Source organism: Seriola aureovittata, chromosome 1 (assembly GCF_021018895.1).
Source record: "Seriola aureovittata isolate HTS-2021-v1 ecotype China chromosome 1, ASM2101889v1, whole genome shotgun sequence".
Taxonomy (NCBI): Eukaryota; Metazoa; Chordata; class Actinopteri; order Carangiformes; family Carangidae; genus Seriola; species Seriola aureovittata.
Genome location: NC_079364.1, coordinates 7,675,630 through 7,690,688, shown reverse-complemented (window position 1 = coordinate 7,690,688; position 15,059 = coordinate 7,675,630). Strand labels below are relative to the sequence as shown.

The following is a 15,059-nucleotide window of genomic DNA, read 5'->3' as shown; positions in this document are numbered from 1 at the left end:
ACAATCAGATTACTTACAGTGTTATAATTTGAAGTACATTATCATAATCACTTCATTCTAACAAAACTGGAGGTGAAGGTGAAATTCATTTCAATTAAACTATAAATGCATTGAGTAAAATTATATCATTAAAAAAAACAGGCGTTGCTTTTTAGATATTAGATTTAGGTAGCACACCACAGGTATTGCAGTGCATTCTCAGGCCTCAGAGCTCCATCATGTGGCGAAAAACCTTCACTCTATTGCAAGTATACGTAGAATATACTGTACATGGCCAAAAGAAAAGGCAGGCAGCAGTTTTCCTTTGGCATGCTTTAAGACCACCTGAAGCTAAAACATCAGTGGCTGCTTCTAGCTAATATGAAACACGTAGGATCAGTAAAGAAACTTTCCTTTTGGAGGCTGTAGTTTATGATGCTGTCAAATTATATGAAATGTAGTGTTTTGTCTACACCATTTATATAGATGAAGATAGGTCTTTAAAAGACAGACAATAACACGTCCATCAGTTTCCACACTTTTAATGTAAAAGACAAAACAATACAGGATTTGGTGATACGAAGGAAAAAAAATATGATTTGCTTATTTGTCCTTCTCCTTTTGCTCCTTCTCCTTTTTGTCCTTTTCAGCCTTGGCTTCTTCAGCCTCGTGCCGCTTGATGAGTTCCTCTACTTCTTTCTGTTTAAGCACTTTGATTTTTGTTTTCCCGTCTTCCCGTGTCAGGGTGGCGATCTCCACTGAAACAGTAAATGTGATACAGCATTGTGTTATTGTATTGCACTGAAGAGAACTTTGGCAACAAGGCAGTAGACAAATCTTGAGGATTGTGATTAAATTATTTATTTAGGCAAATAGCCACCTTGTTTATCTGATGTACATTACTTTCAGCATGCAAGGACAAAGAGCTGACAACCCTTAGGAACTAGGACTTTAGAATTTGTCATTTGTTGTTGATGTCTGACCTAAATTATAACTGGTGTAAAGATATATCCTGCATTAACACACTGCATATCAGTAGCATAATTTCTAAAATCTAAACTCCAAGAGAGTACTATTATTGAATCTCACCTTTCTCTGCTGAGAGCTTGCTGACATCCATTGTTTTGTTGAGGACTTTGACGGCCAAAGCCAGAGCAGAGGAGAGAGTCATCTCTCCCTCTTTGTAGTCCTGCTTCAACATGGACACTGCAGCCTGAGACCAAGAAGTCAACTCATCAAACACAACACAGAGGAACAGTGTAGCTGAACTCAACTTTGGTGTGATGCGCAAACTTATTTCTTCAACTTATTTGTCACTCAAAGTTGCTTTGACAACTTAGCATTTTATATTACCAACAAATTTTAAAATATACATTTTTAATGCCTAATTTTAGCATTATGCTATTCATATTCAGAATTACTACAATTACTTCTATACAACATTGTTCATATTCTGAATGATACCACAACAACTGCAAGACACTATCTGGTGTATCTGTTGAGATCATCTCCCTGATTCTCATTATCTAATTAATTTAAGACTTACAGCGCTGTTATTGCCAATGCAGGTTGCCTTCCAGCCTCCATAGTTGCCGCTGGGGTCACTCTGGTACAGCTGGAAACCGTAGTGTTTGTCCCAACCCATGTACAGCAGAGAAACACCAAATGGCCTTTTTCCTTTTCAGACAAACCACACAGCTGTTAATGAATGCCAAAATCCACCTGTTTTTTTTTTTTTTTAAGCAACAATGAAAATACTCTGTCGATACTCTGGCCACTTGTGTACCAATGTGACATTTTGGTAGACATCTGTAAACATGCAGACTGCGAATGCCAAGAATGACAAAGGTCATGTATAATTCACCTGCTAGAATCCTTCAGCAACATTAAAGTTTAAGAGCAAATAAACTACATAGAGAGAATACTTCGCATCTTACCTCCAAACTGTGTGTAGGCTTGCTTGATGTCACACAGGGCTGTCACCAACTGCTCGCAGGGTATTGGCTCCTGGTACTGCAATAAATATCTGCAGAAAAATTTAAACTTGTCAACAGTTGGTGGTGAAGGTGATAAATGGCTATAAAGAAAGTGATAACACCTGAGAATTCATATCTTCATTTGGCAGGTTCTTACTCAGTCATAATATATTGGATTGGATTTTTTCTTAATTTAAACAATCTTATTGTTGTATTTATGGGTTTGAATATTCAGGCTCTCCTGTTCCAAAACCTGTTAAATTGTTTAGTAAAAGTTGGACACTTTTCCACTGAACATTAAAATATTTAAAATGGAACAAAATCATTTGTTATTAAACTTGCATGGATCCAATATTTAGAAGCAGACCCGGAATATCCAAAGAGGTACATGGGACAACCCTAAAACTTTAATGGTTGGCAGGTTTTCCTCTGAAGCTTACCTCTGTGCAATTAGCCGCAGTTCATTTGTCAGTACATTGGCGTCTGATGTAATCCCAGCAACACTGCATGCCATGTCTCTGAAAGGGTTAAGGATACACAAGATATAGGTATATAATGTTATAACTGATGTGTTTATTTTTCGAATTAGTGGGTGCAAAAGAGACCCTCCGTAGCTCAGTTCACTCACTCATTGAGCTTGTAGATTTTCTCAGAGAAGAAAACCTCATCAAGCAGCTTGTGGATGTTGCGTCTCTCTGCTGCTAACAGCACTCCATCGTTGGCTAGAATCCCCAGACATGTTCCAGCGTGACCGATTGCTTCCATGGCGTACTCCACCTGATACAGGCGCCCTGTAAATCACAGTCACAAAGTTTATATCACCATTCTTGGCTAAAAACTTTTAAACCTTTTAAGGCTTAAATATCTGAAACACAGGTGAAATAAAGTAAAATACTTTGACAAAATAAATAACTCAATAATGACAAGCTCTGAAATATGGCTGAAAGCTAGAAACTGGACCTCCTGAATGGAACTTCTAGCCCTTCTTCTTGGCCTCAGCCAACTAATTAAACTAATTAGTACCCCAAATGGTCTGAATGTAATATCCTCAATTTCACAGATCCTCTGGTGGGTCCATCCTTACAAACCCACAAAATCCAGGAAAAGTAATGTTCAATCCAAATCTTTGGCAAAAACACCCAATGTGGCATGTGATTCATGGAGAAATTGCATAATATATTGTACACTGCACATAACATATAAGGCTGTTAATATAATAACAGGCATCCTGTATTTTAACCTCTCTTAACATTTGATTATCAATTGTTTAAAGAATAAAACAAACACTTGCCTTCAGGAGAAAATATGGTTGTCCGGGAATCATATCTGCGAGACTAAATAGCAGAGAAACAACAGATAATGACAGAAACAAGACATATGAAAAACAAAATATTGCCTGCTTTGTAAAGTTAAGTGAGATTTGTGCAGAGTATAACAGCTACCTACCATTTTTCACGTCACTGGAAACTATCCTGCAAAATATAAATCAGTTGTTATAAAGATGAAGCAACCAGCAGAAACCACTGGGGAAATGCAACAGTACATTTACTCAAGTATTTGTACTTTCCTTGAGTATATCCATTTTTCGAGTCCACAACATTTCAGAGCCAAATATTAATAAGCGATATTCACCACAACTTTTTATTTTGTCCTACCAACTTTATCATCTCCTGGCTGCCAAAGTTATCTTAATATCCTTTAGAGGAGCCCGGTTCTTAGGTTGGAAACCAATAAACTACCTGTCTGTATGGTCCTTAAAATAGCTCCACATCGAGCAGCTACAAAAGTAAAAGCATATTATGCATTGTTGCTTCAGTATTGCTTCAGTTTAATCAGTAAAATAAAATCATTTTAATAATACCTGTTTCAAGGAACATTTAGTGCATAAGTACTTCTACATTTGATACGGTAAGTACATTTTGCGAAGAGATATCACTACTTTTTTCACATCTGAACCACATCAGACCAGGTTTAAATAAAAAACCACTACAGCTAAACCTTGTCAAATCTGGATGGGATTATCCCAGAGAAGCTAAAGACTCTTTTAAACACATCTTCAGATTTTTGAAACCTTTACTCTATTTGTGAAGACACAAAAAAGAGGAGAATCCGTCGCTCAGTATAGCAAGTTTAAGTTACCTTTAAGAATCCAGAAACCACAGCGAGCTAACCTTGTTCTGGTTTCCTAGATAAATAAATACATATCTCCTTCCTAAATTAATACGAGAACAAACCGTGAATCTAGTCTCAATGAATAGTTTCGACACAATTAGTTTCACGCTTCTCTGTATCTCGGTGTATGACAGCTAGCTAACTGCTGCTAAAGAGAATGAATCTGCAATATCCGAGCATGCTAATTCGCTAGCATGTTGATTAACTAGTTCCATAATAAAGAAAGTCTTCTAGCTGGAGCGCCACAGAATTAAGTTAAAAATCATAATGATGACGAAATAAAACAATGCTGTAGTAAATAGTAAAGTAGTGATTCATTACCTTAGGTGAACGGTCTAAGTTAGCTTGCTTTGGTCCAGGGAGGGAGCTCCGGCACTTTCAGTTTGATGTTCCCTCAATCCGGATGCGATGGCAGGGAAGTAGCTGCTCAACAGCGCCACCTGTCAGTGGGAGGACTGATCGGTATTCTGTGTTATTGTGGCCAGTGCGATGGATGGATGGATGGCTGGATGGATTAATTGAAAATAATTCGTAAAATATAAGACAATGAGAAAAGGCTTTAAAATTATGAACTTGCATGACAAATGCAGTCACATGATAACAGCCAATCTTATACTCACATACTTTCACTTGAATCTGATTTTGAATACACAAATTATACTGCAGCAGAGTTCTCCTTCGGCCCTAGAGGGCAGCAGTAATGAAACAACTGAAATGTAGTGTGAAGTAAAAGAGGAACAAGATATTCTCCTGCATTGAATGATTGAAAATTGAAGCCAGAAGTCTTTCTGCCAGCAAGGCTCCCTGGCATAAAGCCCTGAAGGCAAACGTTTCCTAACAGCCAGCCTATTCAAAATGCTGTCTTTAAAAATAATTTTACCCAAGAATAGGAGAATGGTGAAATTATTTTCCAGGACAACACATTATTTTCCAGGACATTTTACTTTTTCTCTCATTTTCCATGTGTTTTCTGTTACTGGTAACTGAAACGGTTTTCCAGGTTTCCCAGGACACATCCTGATTAGTGAAGCTTTATTATGGGAAATATTTAGGAATATGCATCTGGATCTAGTTTTGCAACAAAATACACAGTGATATATGATCATGCTAACTGGGACATAGTTGCCATAATATGGAAAATATTTAAATCCTGCAGTGCAGGTAATGGATGGATGAATGCATTAATGGATGATTGGGTTGGTACAATATATTAGGTCTGTGCACTAGTAACAATGACTTTACAATAAGTCAGACTCATGTGTGTCATGGTGTTGTAGTGTCACCTAAAGGTGATATGGCATAAAGTTTTACAACTGCACTGTTCTCGACTTCTTAAGTTAACTGCCACAATAGCCCCCAGCCCTCACTGGGCAGCTTACATCATCGATTTGTAAAGGCCCAGTGCACACTGACACACCAAGCTGTCATTTTAAGATTTATACAGTCTGGAAACAGTTATTAAAAACTCATTTTTGGGCAAGAAAATTATTTTTACTTTACTCTGAATGGAGGACTGGAATGGGGAGAAAAAGCTGCATTTACAAATGTTACTGTTTTGGTAGGGATGTACTGTCAGTCGAACTGTTGAACTGCACAGGCGGAGGAACAATTTTTCCTAAATATATTCCCTCACCTGGTGTTTTGATAATACAGAAGCATCTGCTTTTGGTAATGTTCATACTGACCTTTATGTTTGTTAAGCTTAGAAAAGAACACATCTAACAGCAAAATTGATAGAAACTTGTACAAGAAAAATCCACATCACCTTCAAAGTCATCACTTCAACCTCATAGTAAATGGAAAATATGTAAGATACCAAAGCTGTCCTGAATTACTACAAACATCTGAATCAAAAGTTTAAAATATAAAGATTTGATTAAAGCCATTCTTTGTCATGCTCCACACTCACAAGATGACACTGATACAGGTCTTTTTCAGGAAAGAGTTTAGTGTCAGATAGTAACTAGCATTTTCCACATATAATAACAACTGTGGCTCCTGCTTCTCCTTTCCACCTCATACTCCCTCCTTCTTGAATTATCAGTACAAAATACTTTAAATTTCTCTTGTCACTTAGATATTCAGGTGAACTGTACTGTGACCTGGCCTCACCCTACTTTCTCTATATCAAGGTAAATAAATGTTTTTAGGTTTCTCTTCACTTTCATTTCATGTGAAAAGACACTTGATCACGGCTCAAGCCTTTTAGACTATGTGTGCCTTTACTTCTTTGTAGGTTGGGTTGATAAACCTTACACTGACTGGGAGTGGATATGCACATGCATGTTACCTGAAACCTTCCATTTAAAATTTGAATGAAGTACTGGACTGCAAATCCCTTGAATTAATTAATTTAAAAAGAAAAACAAAGAAGGTGGTGCAAAATACCAGCAGAAAACAAAGACTATTGATCGCTCAGGCAACAAACACAAAGTCCTCATCCCAGTATAAACCAGCAATCACGCTGTCCACGCATGTCAAGTTTGCATTCAGCCAATCTGATTCCCCAAAAACATCCTAACCCACAGCAGCAGTGTGCGACAATGCCGACACTAGGAGCTAATCTCTTCAACTCTGCCATGATGTCTGTACTGTGACTATACCACGCTAGCTTCTTCTTATAGCTAGCTGAAGACCCATAGTTGGCGGCATTTGACATAGTTCCGGCAGATCGTACACACTCAAGTCATGCTCATATTGCAAGAACAGGCGTTTGGGGACAGAGTGTACAAGTTAGTGTGCCAACAAAATGTTTTTGAAGTTGTTAAAAACACACAGTGCTGTTGCTTTAATTCCAAACTCAGACAGAAACAGAAACAGAATCATAATACCTCGCCTTATTTACTCAGCAACATTGTTATGTATACAATAATGTAGATAAGCTGGTTACAACAAGAGAAAGGCGTGTTATGAATATCATTTGACTGATGTAGTTAATACATGCAAGAATAAAGCATCATAAAGGTTTAATTCACTAAAATCCTGTTTGTGATTTTCATGGACAGGATTTCAAGATGCAGCTGGTGGGTGCTGGTTGGAGTGTGTCCGGTTTGGGGGCCTCAGAATTCTGTCCTCGCTATTTGCAGATGATGTGGTGCTGTTGGCCTCATCAGTCCGGGACCTTCAGCATGCACTGGGGCGGTTTACAGTTGAGTGCACTGAAAATGGTTGCTTGCTCTCTTCGGGTTGGGATGGAGTTTCTCCCTCGAGTGAGGGTAGGATGCAGCAGGAGATTAACAGGCAGATCAGTGCAGCGTAGGCAGTAAAGCAGGCATCGTATTGGACCATTGTGGTGAAGAGGGAGCTGAACCGGAAGGCAAAGCTTTCAATTTACCAGACAATCTTCTCTCCGACCCTCACCTGTGGTCATGAGCTTTAGGTCATGACTGAAAGAATGAGACTGCAGATACAAATGGCGATCATAAGTTTCCTCCATGGGGTGGTTGGGATCAGCCTTACAAAATATAATGAGTTGTGACCTTCACTTTAACAAAAGGCTCACTGACCATGTCAATGGACATCCACTGTATATGCCTGTGGCTTCCTGACCTTTCTATCACGTCTGTTTGTTTTTCTTTCTCTTTTCTGGTTTCAAACTATTGTGTACGTGTGCAAAAAAAAATTAATAAATTAAAATAAATAAATAAGCGATCACGCTTATTTTCATTGACCCAATGCTGCCTGCATGTAGCCTGCGTGACGCTGCTAAGAGAAAAACATTAACAAACACAAAGTATCTCTGCGTGATTTCACACCTTCCTGCTTCAGAGGATGGTTTGTTAGTAGACTGATGTAGTGGTCACAGGTACTTGAAAAATTTTTAATGATTTGTTCACTTTAGATTCACATTTGAGGAAAAAGCTGTGAATCATTTATCAGCATTCCAAAATGCCACAAATGTATTTAATTACCTCTCACAGTGCAGTCAGTTTGACAAAGACAATAATACATTAATTTCATTTTCAGTTTGAAGGAATTCAGGCGAGGCGTTTCCAGAACACAATGTTATTGTTCACTGAAAACCAGTTTTTGTCACATTAACCTATTGTTCTCAAACACGGTCTGCATGCCATTGAACTTAGTAGGACCACGTCCAACTTGTCCAGCAGACCTGTGGGTGTATATAAAAGATGCTGCAGGGGGATGCAAACTGCTGAGAATCTGGAGACAGAGGTGAGTTCTTGGCATCATGGCTTCCACACTGGTGCCTCTGCTTCAACTGCTCCTGGTCTCACTGGTGTCTGCATCGCATTACTATGGGGGAACCGTGACCTTCTCCTACAAAGGACAAAACCCTGATGGATCCCATAGGGTGAGAGATGATAATGTTATTCAACATTGTCTACAGATAATGTGTGAATCTGTCTTGTATGGGCATCATTCTGGTTATTCTGATAGAGTACAATTTTAAATTCAGCAAATTTCAATTTCAGTTTTTTCTATTTCCTCAGTCTATTTGATTTTTTTTGTCTTTTTATCTTGAAACGCTGCACACAATGTATCCTGAATTATTATTATTACTTTGCATTTCAAAACATCATCAAGGCACATCGGGAGTAAAAAAAACAAAAAAAACAAAACTAATCAATTTATCTTTTCTTGGTCCACAGTGTCCACAACAGATGCCTTTCATGGTTTCATCGTTTTTTAGCATAACATGTACAGCAACAGTGCATCCAAATTTCTTTATCTCCTGCTTTAAGAATTAAATCTTCAGAAAGGTCTAAAATAGTTTTGCTTTAGATTCCTGTTTTCATACTTGCTTTCAACTGTATGCAAGGTGTCGATTGAAAATTTTAATTGTGCTAATGTGTTTTGCATTTTTCCTCCAAAATGCTTATTTGTCATAATCAAGACAAAATAGTTAGTTAAATAGTTAGTTAAAGTAAACTTGAGTACACGTGAAATTATTTAATGTTGTATAGTGTCTTTAGTACCTTTCTTTAACTAATATTTGCCTGTTCATGGAAAAAATAAGCATTTTAGTTAGGATTAGGGTATGTGACAATGTAGAAGGAGGTGGATATCTTGGTGGCTTATGTTGGAATTGGATTACCTTCTGACTGTAATTTGTGATTTTAAAAACCTGTTTATGATTTTGACTAAAATATGACCTTCAGCTACGTGTGTTGCTTGTGTTGTTTATATTACAAAAGTGTTATGGTTAAAAATGGATAGCATTATAGAGTGATATAACTGCTAGGTTTATAGAATACAGCCAACACACACAATTGCTTAATTTGAGTTTCTTTCACAGGTCGACATTCGCAACAGGGACACTTTTGATGGGTGTCAGCCCTTCCTCTCGTGGTTCTGTACCAGCGGCAACTGTGGCCAGACCATCAGCAGTCAGAGGGAGGTGCTTGACAGGAGCACCAATGCGCCACGATTTAACAGGCAGTGGTGTGAAACTGAAACAGTCATTACGAAAAAACTCTGGAGTGAAAAACCTTTTCAAGAGAGGTGGGTTATATATATATATATATATATATATATATATATATATATAGGTCATTTAAATATTGTTTTATTTATTAAGTAAATTTGTTCAGTTACTCACATCTATATCTGCAGTATTTCAAGTGTTGTTTCCACACATATCAGGGCAGCTAGCTGTTGTTGGATCCCAAAGCGCAACGGGAATAGTAACTGGAGGCTACTGACTCATGTGGATTTGGGAAAGAGATCTGACACCAGACAACCAAACAGATCACCAGACATTGCCATTCTACCTTTCCTCCGGTAAGTCTCCTGGAGTTACCATGAAACTACTAACCTCAAACCATTTTTTTAAGGAAACTGTAGAATTTGAGAATATCCTCCTGCTATCCAGGCGCACATGTTGTCAACATTTCTTCTAACTCATGTTAATGTGTCTATTCAAGAGTTCCTCAGAACTGCCCACGGACATACAACCTGATGTCCACTGATCCTGATGGTGACCGAGTTCGATGCCGATATGGAAATGCCGGAGGTACAGAGTGCAGCTCGTGCAACCAGCCATCAGGCTTCCACTTAGATCAGGTTGGTTGAAAAATCTTTTTACTGATACATTGCATATTAATGGATTGATGCTGTGCCTCTCAACTACTAAATGTTCACATTTTTAGGATTCTTGTACATTACACTACTACTACACCTTTGCCAACCCAAGAGTTTTTGGATTTGAGTTGGTGGTGGAGGACTACCCACAAGGCCACATCACTCTGGCCTACACAGATGGATCCCGATCCGCCAGGACTCCACTGGCGAGGAGGAGAAAGAGACAAGCATCCCACACATATCAAACAACCACTACACCACCTACAACACATAACTGGTGGTGGTGGAGTAATCATTCACCCACCACAGCTCCACAGCACTGGTGGCAGGGGTCCACTACTTGGCAGTGGCCCACTACAACCACACCACCAACCACCACCACACCATCAACCTCGTGGTGGTGGTGGCACAGTACAACCACACCATCAACCGCACCATCAACCACACCATCAACCACCACCACACCATCAACCTCGTGGTGGTGGTGGCACAGTACAACCGCACCATCAACCACACCATCAACCACAACCCCGTGGTGGTGGTGGACCACTACAACCGCACCATCAACCACACCATCAACCACAACCCCGTGGTGGTGGAGGCACAGTACAACCACAACTGCACCCACAACCACACCCAGAACCACGACACCATACACTACTACAGGGCAGCTGCATGCCACGTCTGCTCCTCTCAGTAAACTACCTTTGCAGTTCTCTTTACTTGGTAAGTAAGAATTTATGCGTGCACAAACATGTCTGACAATATCTTTTATGAGCCACAATCCACAGTAACTCCTATTGAGCTAAAAAGGTGCTGCTGCACTGCCCTCAATGGGTTAAAACCTTCATGCATGTTTGAATGGCGTTACACATACTTGTAGCCATTGTTTTAGAAATACTGAAATCAAGAATCCAAGTCCACAGAAAAGATTACCAAAAACCTAATTTTAAAAAAGTTCTAAGATCTTTAACATTGTATTTATTCAGTTAAATAATTTTTGCTTATCCACTATGAAGGTCCTGTAAAACTATGAATGTCCTGTAAAAACAGTTTAAAAAAGGATTATTAAGCCTAAGTCGCAGGAAGGTTTTCTCTACACATGGAGGAAAACTTTTGATTATCTGAAAATATTTAGATTATTATATTTGGAGATACCTGGTGTAAACACTTAGTGACATCACAGTATGAGGCCAGAGTGCAAAAGCTTTAAAGTTTTGACCCATAGACAGTGGCACAGTGGCAGTTTACTAGCTCTTGAATATTTATTTTACTTTGGGATTTCAATTGATCTTTTTTTCAACTCTAGTGGACCCACCTGCTCCCTCATGTCAAGGTGGACTCTACTTGCCGAAGTTTGTGCAGCCAACACCTGAAAATGGAGCACGTATCCACGCAGAGGTCAACAAAGAAGTGGAGATCAGAGTCAAAGCACAAGCTGCATATGCAACGTGAGTGAGAACCAATGTAATCAGTGAGGCCCTGTGGCAACAAAACATTGTCATCATATCAGCAGGTAAGATTAGATCAGTGATAACAAGGAAATATCTGGTTTCTTTTGTTTTCACACAGATTGCATGATATCATCATCAGTGGGCCAATGAACATCAGCAAGCACAGGAACACACATGATGAGTTTTTCATTAGGTGGACGCCTATCCCAGATGACCTTGGAGATCATTTCCCAATCTGCTTTGCTGTTGAATCAGTGACGGGGTGAGCCTTGGGTTCATTTCTTCTATGACAAATCAGTGTGTGTGGGAGAAACCATCACTGAACTTTTTTTTTTTATCATATTTTGCAGGTCTGCTGCATCCACTGGTCAAGCCACACAAAATCACCATCACCATCACTTCTCCACCCCAACTTCACAGTAAGTGTCATTTCTCTGTGTTTGATGTTTTACAAAATTCACCTCTGAGCAACGAGGTCCATTACTTTGATACTCAGAGGAGCCACTGAGGGATGAAAAAATAAGGAACCTGTTAAGCTACCAAGATTTAAAATAATTCTCGATCATTCAGAAAAGAAGCAAATGTGTATCTAAGGTTAGATTTAAAGGCTGGTGGCATCTGCAAATTTATCTTCTAATCTGTTCTCACCAGGTCTGGCATCTATCAGTCCGAGATGAGGTGTGTTCTGGTGGAGGTCAGGAATCAGCAAGGTGAGTCACAGGGCTACTTCATTGTCAACATTTGGTAGTGTAACTTTAACTGTAATGGTGTAAATGTTCACCAACTACATTACCTGCTAACTGCTTACCATAAAACATATATCAATATAAAATTAAATATATATAATTAATAACACCTATTATAATATTCATTATGTTTTGATATAGACACTACTAAAGTAAAAAATTAAAAGAATAAATAAATATTGCTTAATGCAGGTTTTGTCAAAAAATATTTTAAAAAAATGTTCTGATTCATGTGTTTTTTTTTTCCATATCTCGTTCCAGTTAAAGCCCATGTGGTCTGCAGTGAGTCAACAATGACGGTACATGTTGACAAATCGTCATTCAATGGACTCCACGAGGATCATCTGCGGCTCAGTGATCCCACCAACACCGTCTGCAGCCTCCAGACACACTCCAACAGTACCCACGTCATTGCTGTCGTCCCCCTCAACGCTTGTGGAACTCAGATCGAGGTAACGAGGGAGTTGTTTGTTTCATCACGTTATTGGTGTTGCTTTTTTGTTTTCACTTACTGCATGAGGACTGAATGCATAACTTTTTACTTTGCAGGAAGATGATGATAACCTCATTTTCAAGAATGAAATCACCACGGTCGACAACAGCAGAGACCTGATCACCAGGAAGCACCTGCTGGAGGTGCAGTTCTACTGCGAGTACCCCAAACGAGGAAATGTGACACTGGGCTTCACAGCACACAGAGAGAATGTCACAGTGTGGGAGAGAGGCTTCGGCACGTTCACCTACGACTTTGAGTTCTACCCTGACAACCAGTACCAAACTAGGATTGATCCAAATTCGTACCCTCTGGAGTACGACATCGGGAGCAAGATTTACATGCAGTTAGAGGCCACCTCTTCAGTCAACAACACTGAACTGTTTGTGGACTCCTGCAGAGCTGCACCATATGATAACCCCACCTACCATCCAACCTACTCCATCATTGAAAATGGGTACGAAAACTTTCTCAAGTGCCAACAAAGGAAACCACAAAGTGATTGTAACAATTTGTTGTTGGGGCTTTTGTTTGTAACCAAATCTCCTGTAGGTGTGAATGAGAGTATGAATGGTTGCCTGTCTGTCATGTCAGCCCTGTGATAGACTGGTGACCCGAGTGGGCTCCATCTCTCACCCAGTATAAGCTGGGATAAGCTCCGTCTCTCTTTTTGATGGTTATCTCCCCTTATCTCAAAGGCTCTCCAATATGTCCTAATTTGAAAGTCTTGATTTAGGCAACCTCATCTTTGGCATCACCTATGCTCCTTTTACCTCTGTCCCTGTAGTGAGTGCAGAGGCAATGTTCTTATCTTTTTTTTTCTTGCTTTGACTAGGTGTAAAGTGGACCCAACTGTTGAGATCTATTCCCCTGCCCACAACAAACAGTTCAGGTTCAGCATGGAGGCTTTCAAGTTCATTGGACTGCACGATCAGGTGAGCAGCGGATCATAGAATCAGATTTAAGCAGGTGAGAGTAAATGTCTCCTGAGATATTTCTGATATAATGGCAGCGTGTCTTCTTGTATTCAGGTATACATCAGCTGTTCAGTCCTGATGTGTGAAGCAGGAGTCCCCAACACCAGGTGCTCGCAAGGATGCATCAACTCCACATGGCCAAGTGGTCACCACCATCACAACCGAAAGAGAGAGGCTGTCGTCCAAACTGCAAATCACTATGTTTCCCAGGGCCCCCTGCGCCTAAGGAGATCAGCAGAGACCCCGGCAGCCACAGGTATGAAAACACGGAGCGTTTTCTTAACAGCACACCTGCCTTCTTTGAGTCCCAATTAGACTTTAGACGAGACTGAATTCAAATTGTGTTTCTCTCTTCTCCAGTGACCAACCTGAATCTGAACCTGGTATTCATCGCTGGGTGTCTTCTTGCAGCTCTTGGCATGGTCTGTGGATTGGCCATGTACAAAGTCAAAATGTCAAAGGTCAAATACCAACCTTTGCCTACATTTGAAAGTTAAGACAGCAGCGTTTGAAGAATTCCAAACCCTCAGTTTGATTTTTTTTTCCCAAGAGGTTTCGGGTGTTCATGTATCTCCTCATATGCACATTTCAATGAATTAATTTTATATCAACATCCTTAGAAATGCCCACATCTATACTGGTATAAGCTGTGGAAATACTGTGTCTATGTCTATGCAACTGGAAAACTTTGGAGAGAAACCTTTATATTAAATATCACTGATAGGATGATCAACTAGTTAAGCAGGTGCTGGGTGATATGTTTATGGGAGTGGGATCCCAATTATCTTTATTACTGCTTCTACTAATATGTACTACAGTATGATCTAAAACAAGTATCTTGATGGTTATGTGTAGTCCTATCCAGTCATAATCATTATATGTGAAAACCCTTCAATGGCTTTGGATGAATGGAGAATACCTAACTCACTTATGATATATGTGTTTGCTGGAAAAATAAATATGTATACACTCTTACACATATTTTGTTTTTTGTCATTTTGTAATTTTTTTTAAAATGAAACAACAGTGATATGTCAAGGGCTTCAGAAAGTGTGCTCAGTTGATTGTAGCTGCTGTGCAATAGCAACAATGAAAGTGTCCCATTTCTATAACTCAAGCCACACTGTGTGATTGTGAACAAACAAAAACATGAATGTCAAATAGCTTCACTGAACCAAAAAATAGATAGTATCTCTATAATTCACTGAAGCGTGAACTCC

At 39.4% G+C, this 15,059-nt stretch overlaps 2 protein-coding genes across 2 annotated transcripts; one reads left to right on the top strand and one right to left on the bottom strand.

Moving 5' to 3' along the window:
* Window positions 1–505: 505 nt before the first annotated feature.
* On the bottom strand, window positions 506–4,559 carry LOC130168681 (proteasome subunit alpha type-4). Its single transcript, XM_056375245.1, has 9 exons — window positions 4,449–4,559; window positions 3,402–3,427; window positions 3,247–3,289; window positions 2,584–2,746; window positions 2,396–2,473; window positions 1,917–2,005; window positions 1,526–1,656; window positions 1,069–1,192; window positions 506–737 (listed from the first exon to the last, which is right to left on the bottom strand). The coding sequence occupies exons 2-9, from the start codon at window positions 3,402–3,404 to the stop codon at window positions 583–585; spliced, it is 786 nt and encodes a 261-aa protein (XP_056231220.1). The 5' UTR covers window positions 3,405–3,427; window positions 4,449–4,559; the 3' UTR covers window positions 506–582.
* Window positions 4,560–8,299: 3,740 nt separating this feature from the next.
* Window positions 8,300–14,814, top strand: LOC130170895 (uncharacterized). The gene is made up of 14 exons (XM_056378595.1): window positions 8,300–8,439; window positions 9,385–9,590; window positions 9,732–9,869; window positions 10,013–10,151; window positions 10,238–10,895; window positions 11,479–11,620; window positions 11,742–11,885; window positions 11,974–12,042; window positions 12,275–12,333; window positions 12,631–12,821; window positions 12,919–13,319; window positions 13,698–13,797; window positions 13,894–14,095; window positions 14,200–14,814. Exons 1-14 carry the CDS (start codon window positions 8,317–8,319, stop codon window positions 14,334–14,336), a joined length of 2,709 nt encoding a protein of 902 aa, XP_056234570.1. The 5' UTR covers window positions 8,300–8,316; the 3' UTR covers window positions 14,337–14,814.
* The last annotated feature ends 245 nt before the right edge of the window (window positions 14,815–15,059 follow it).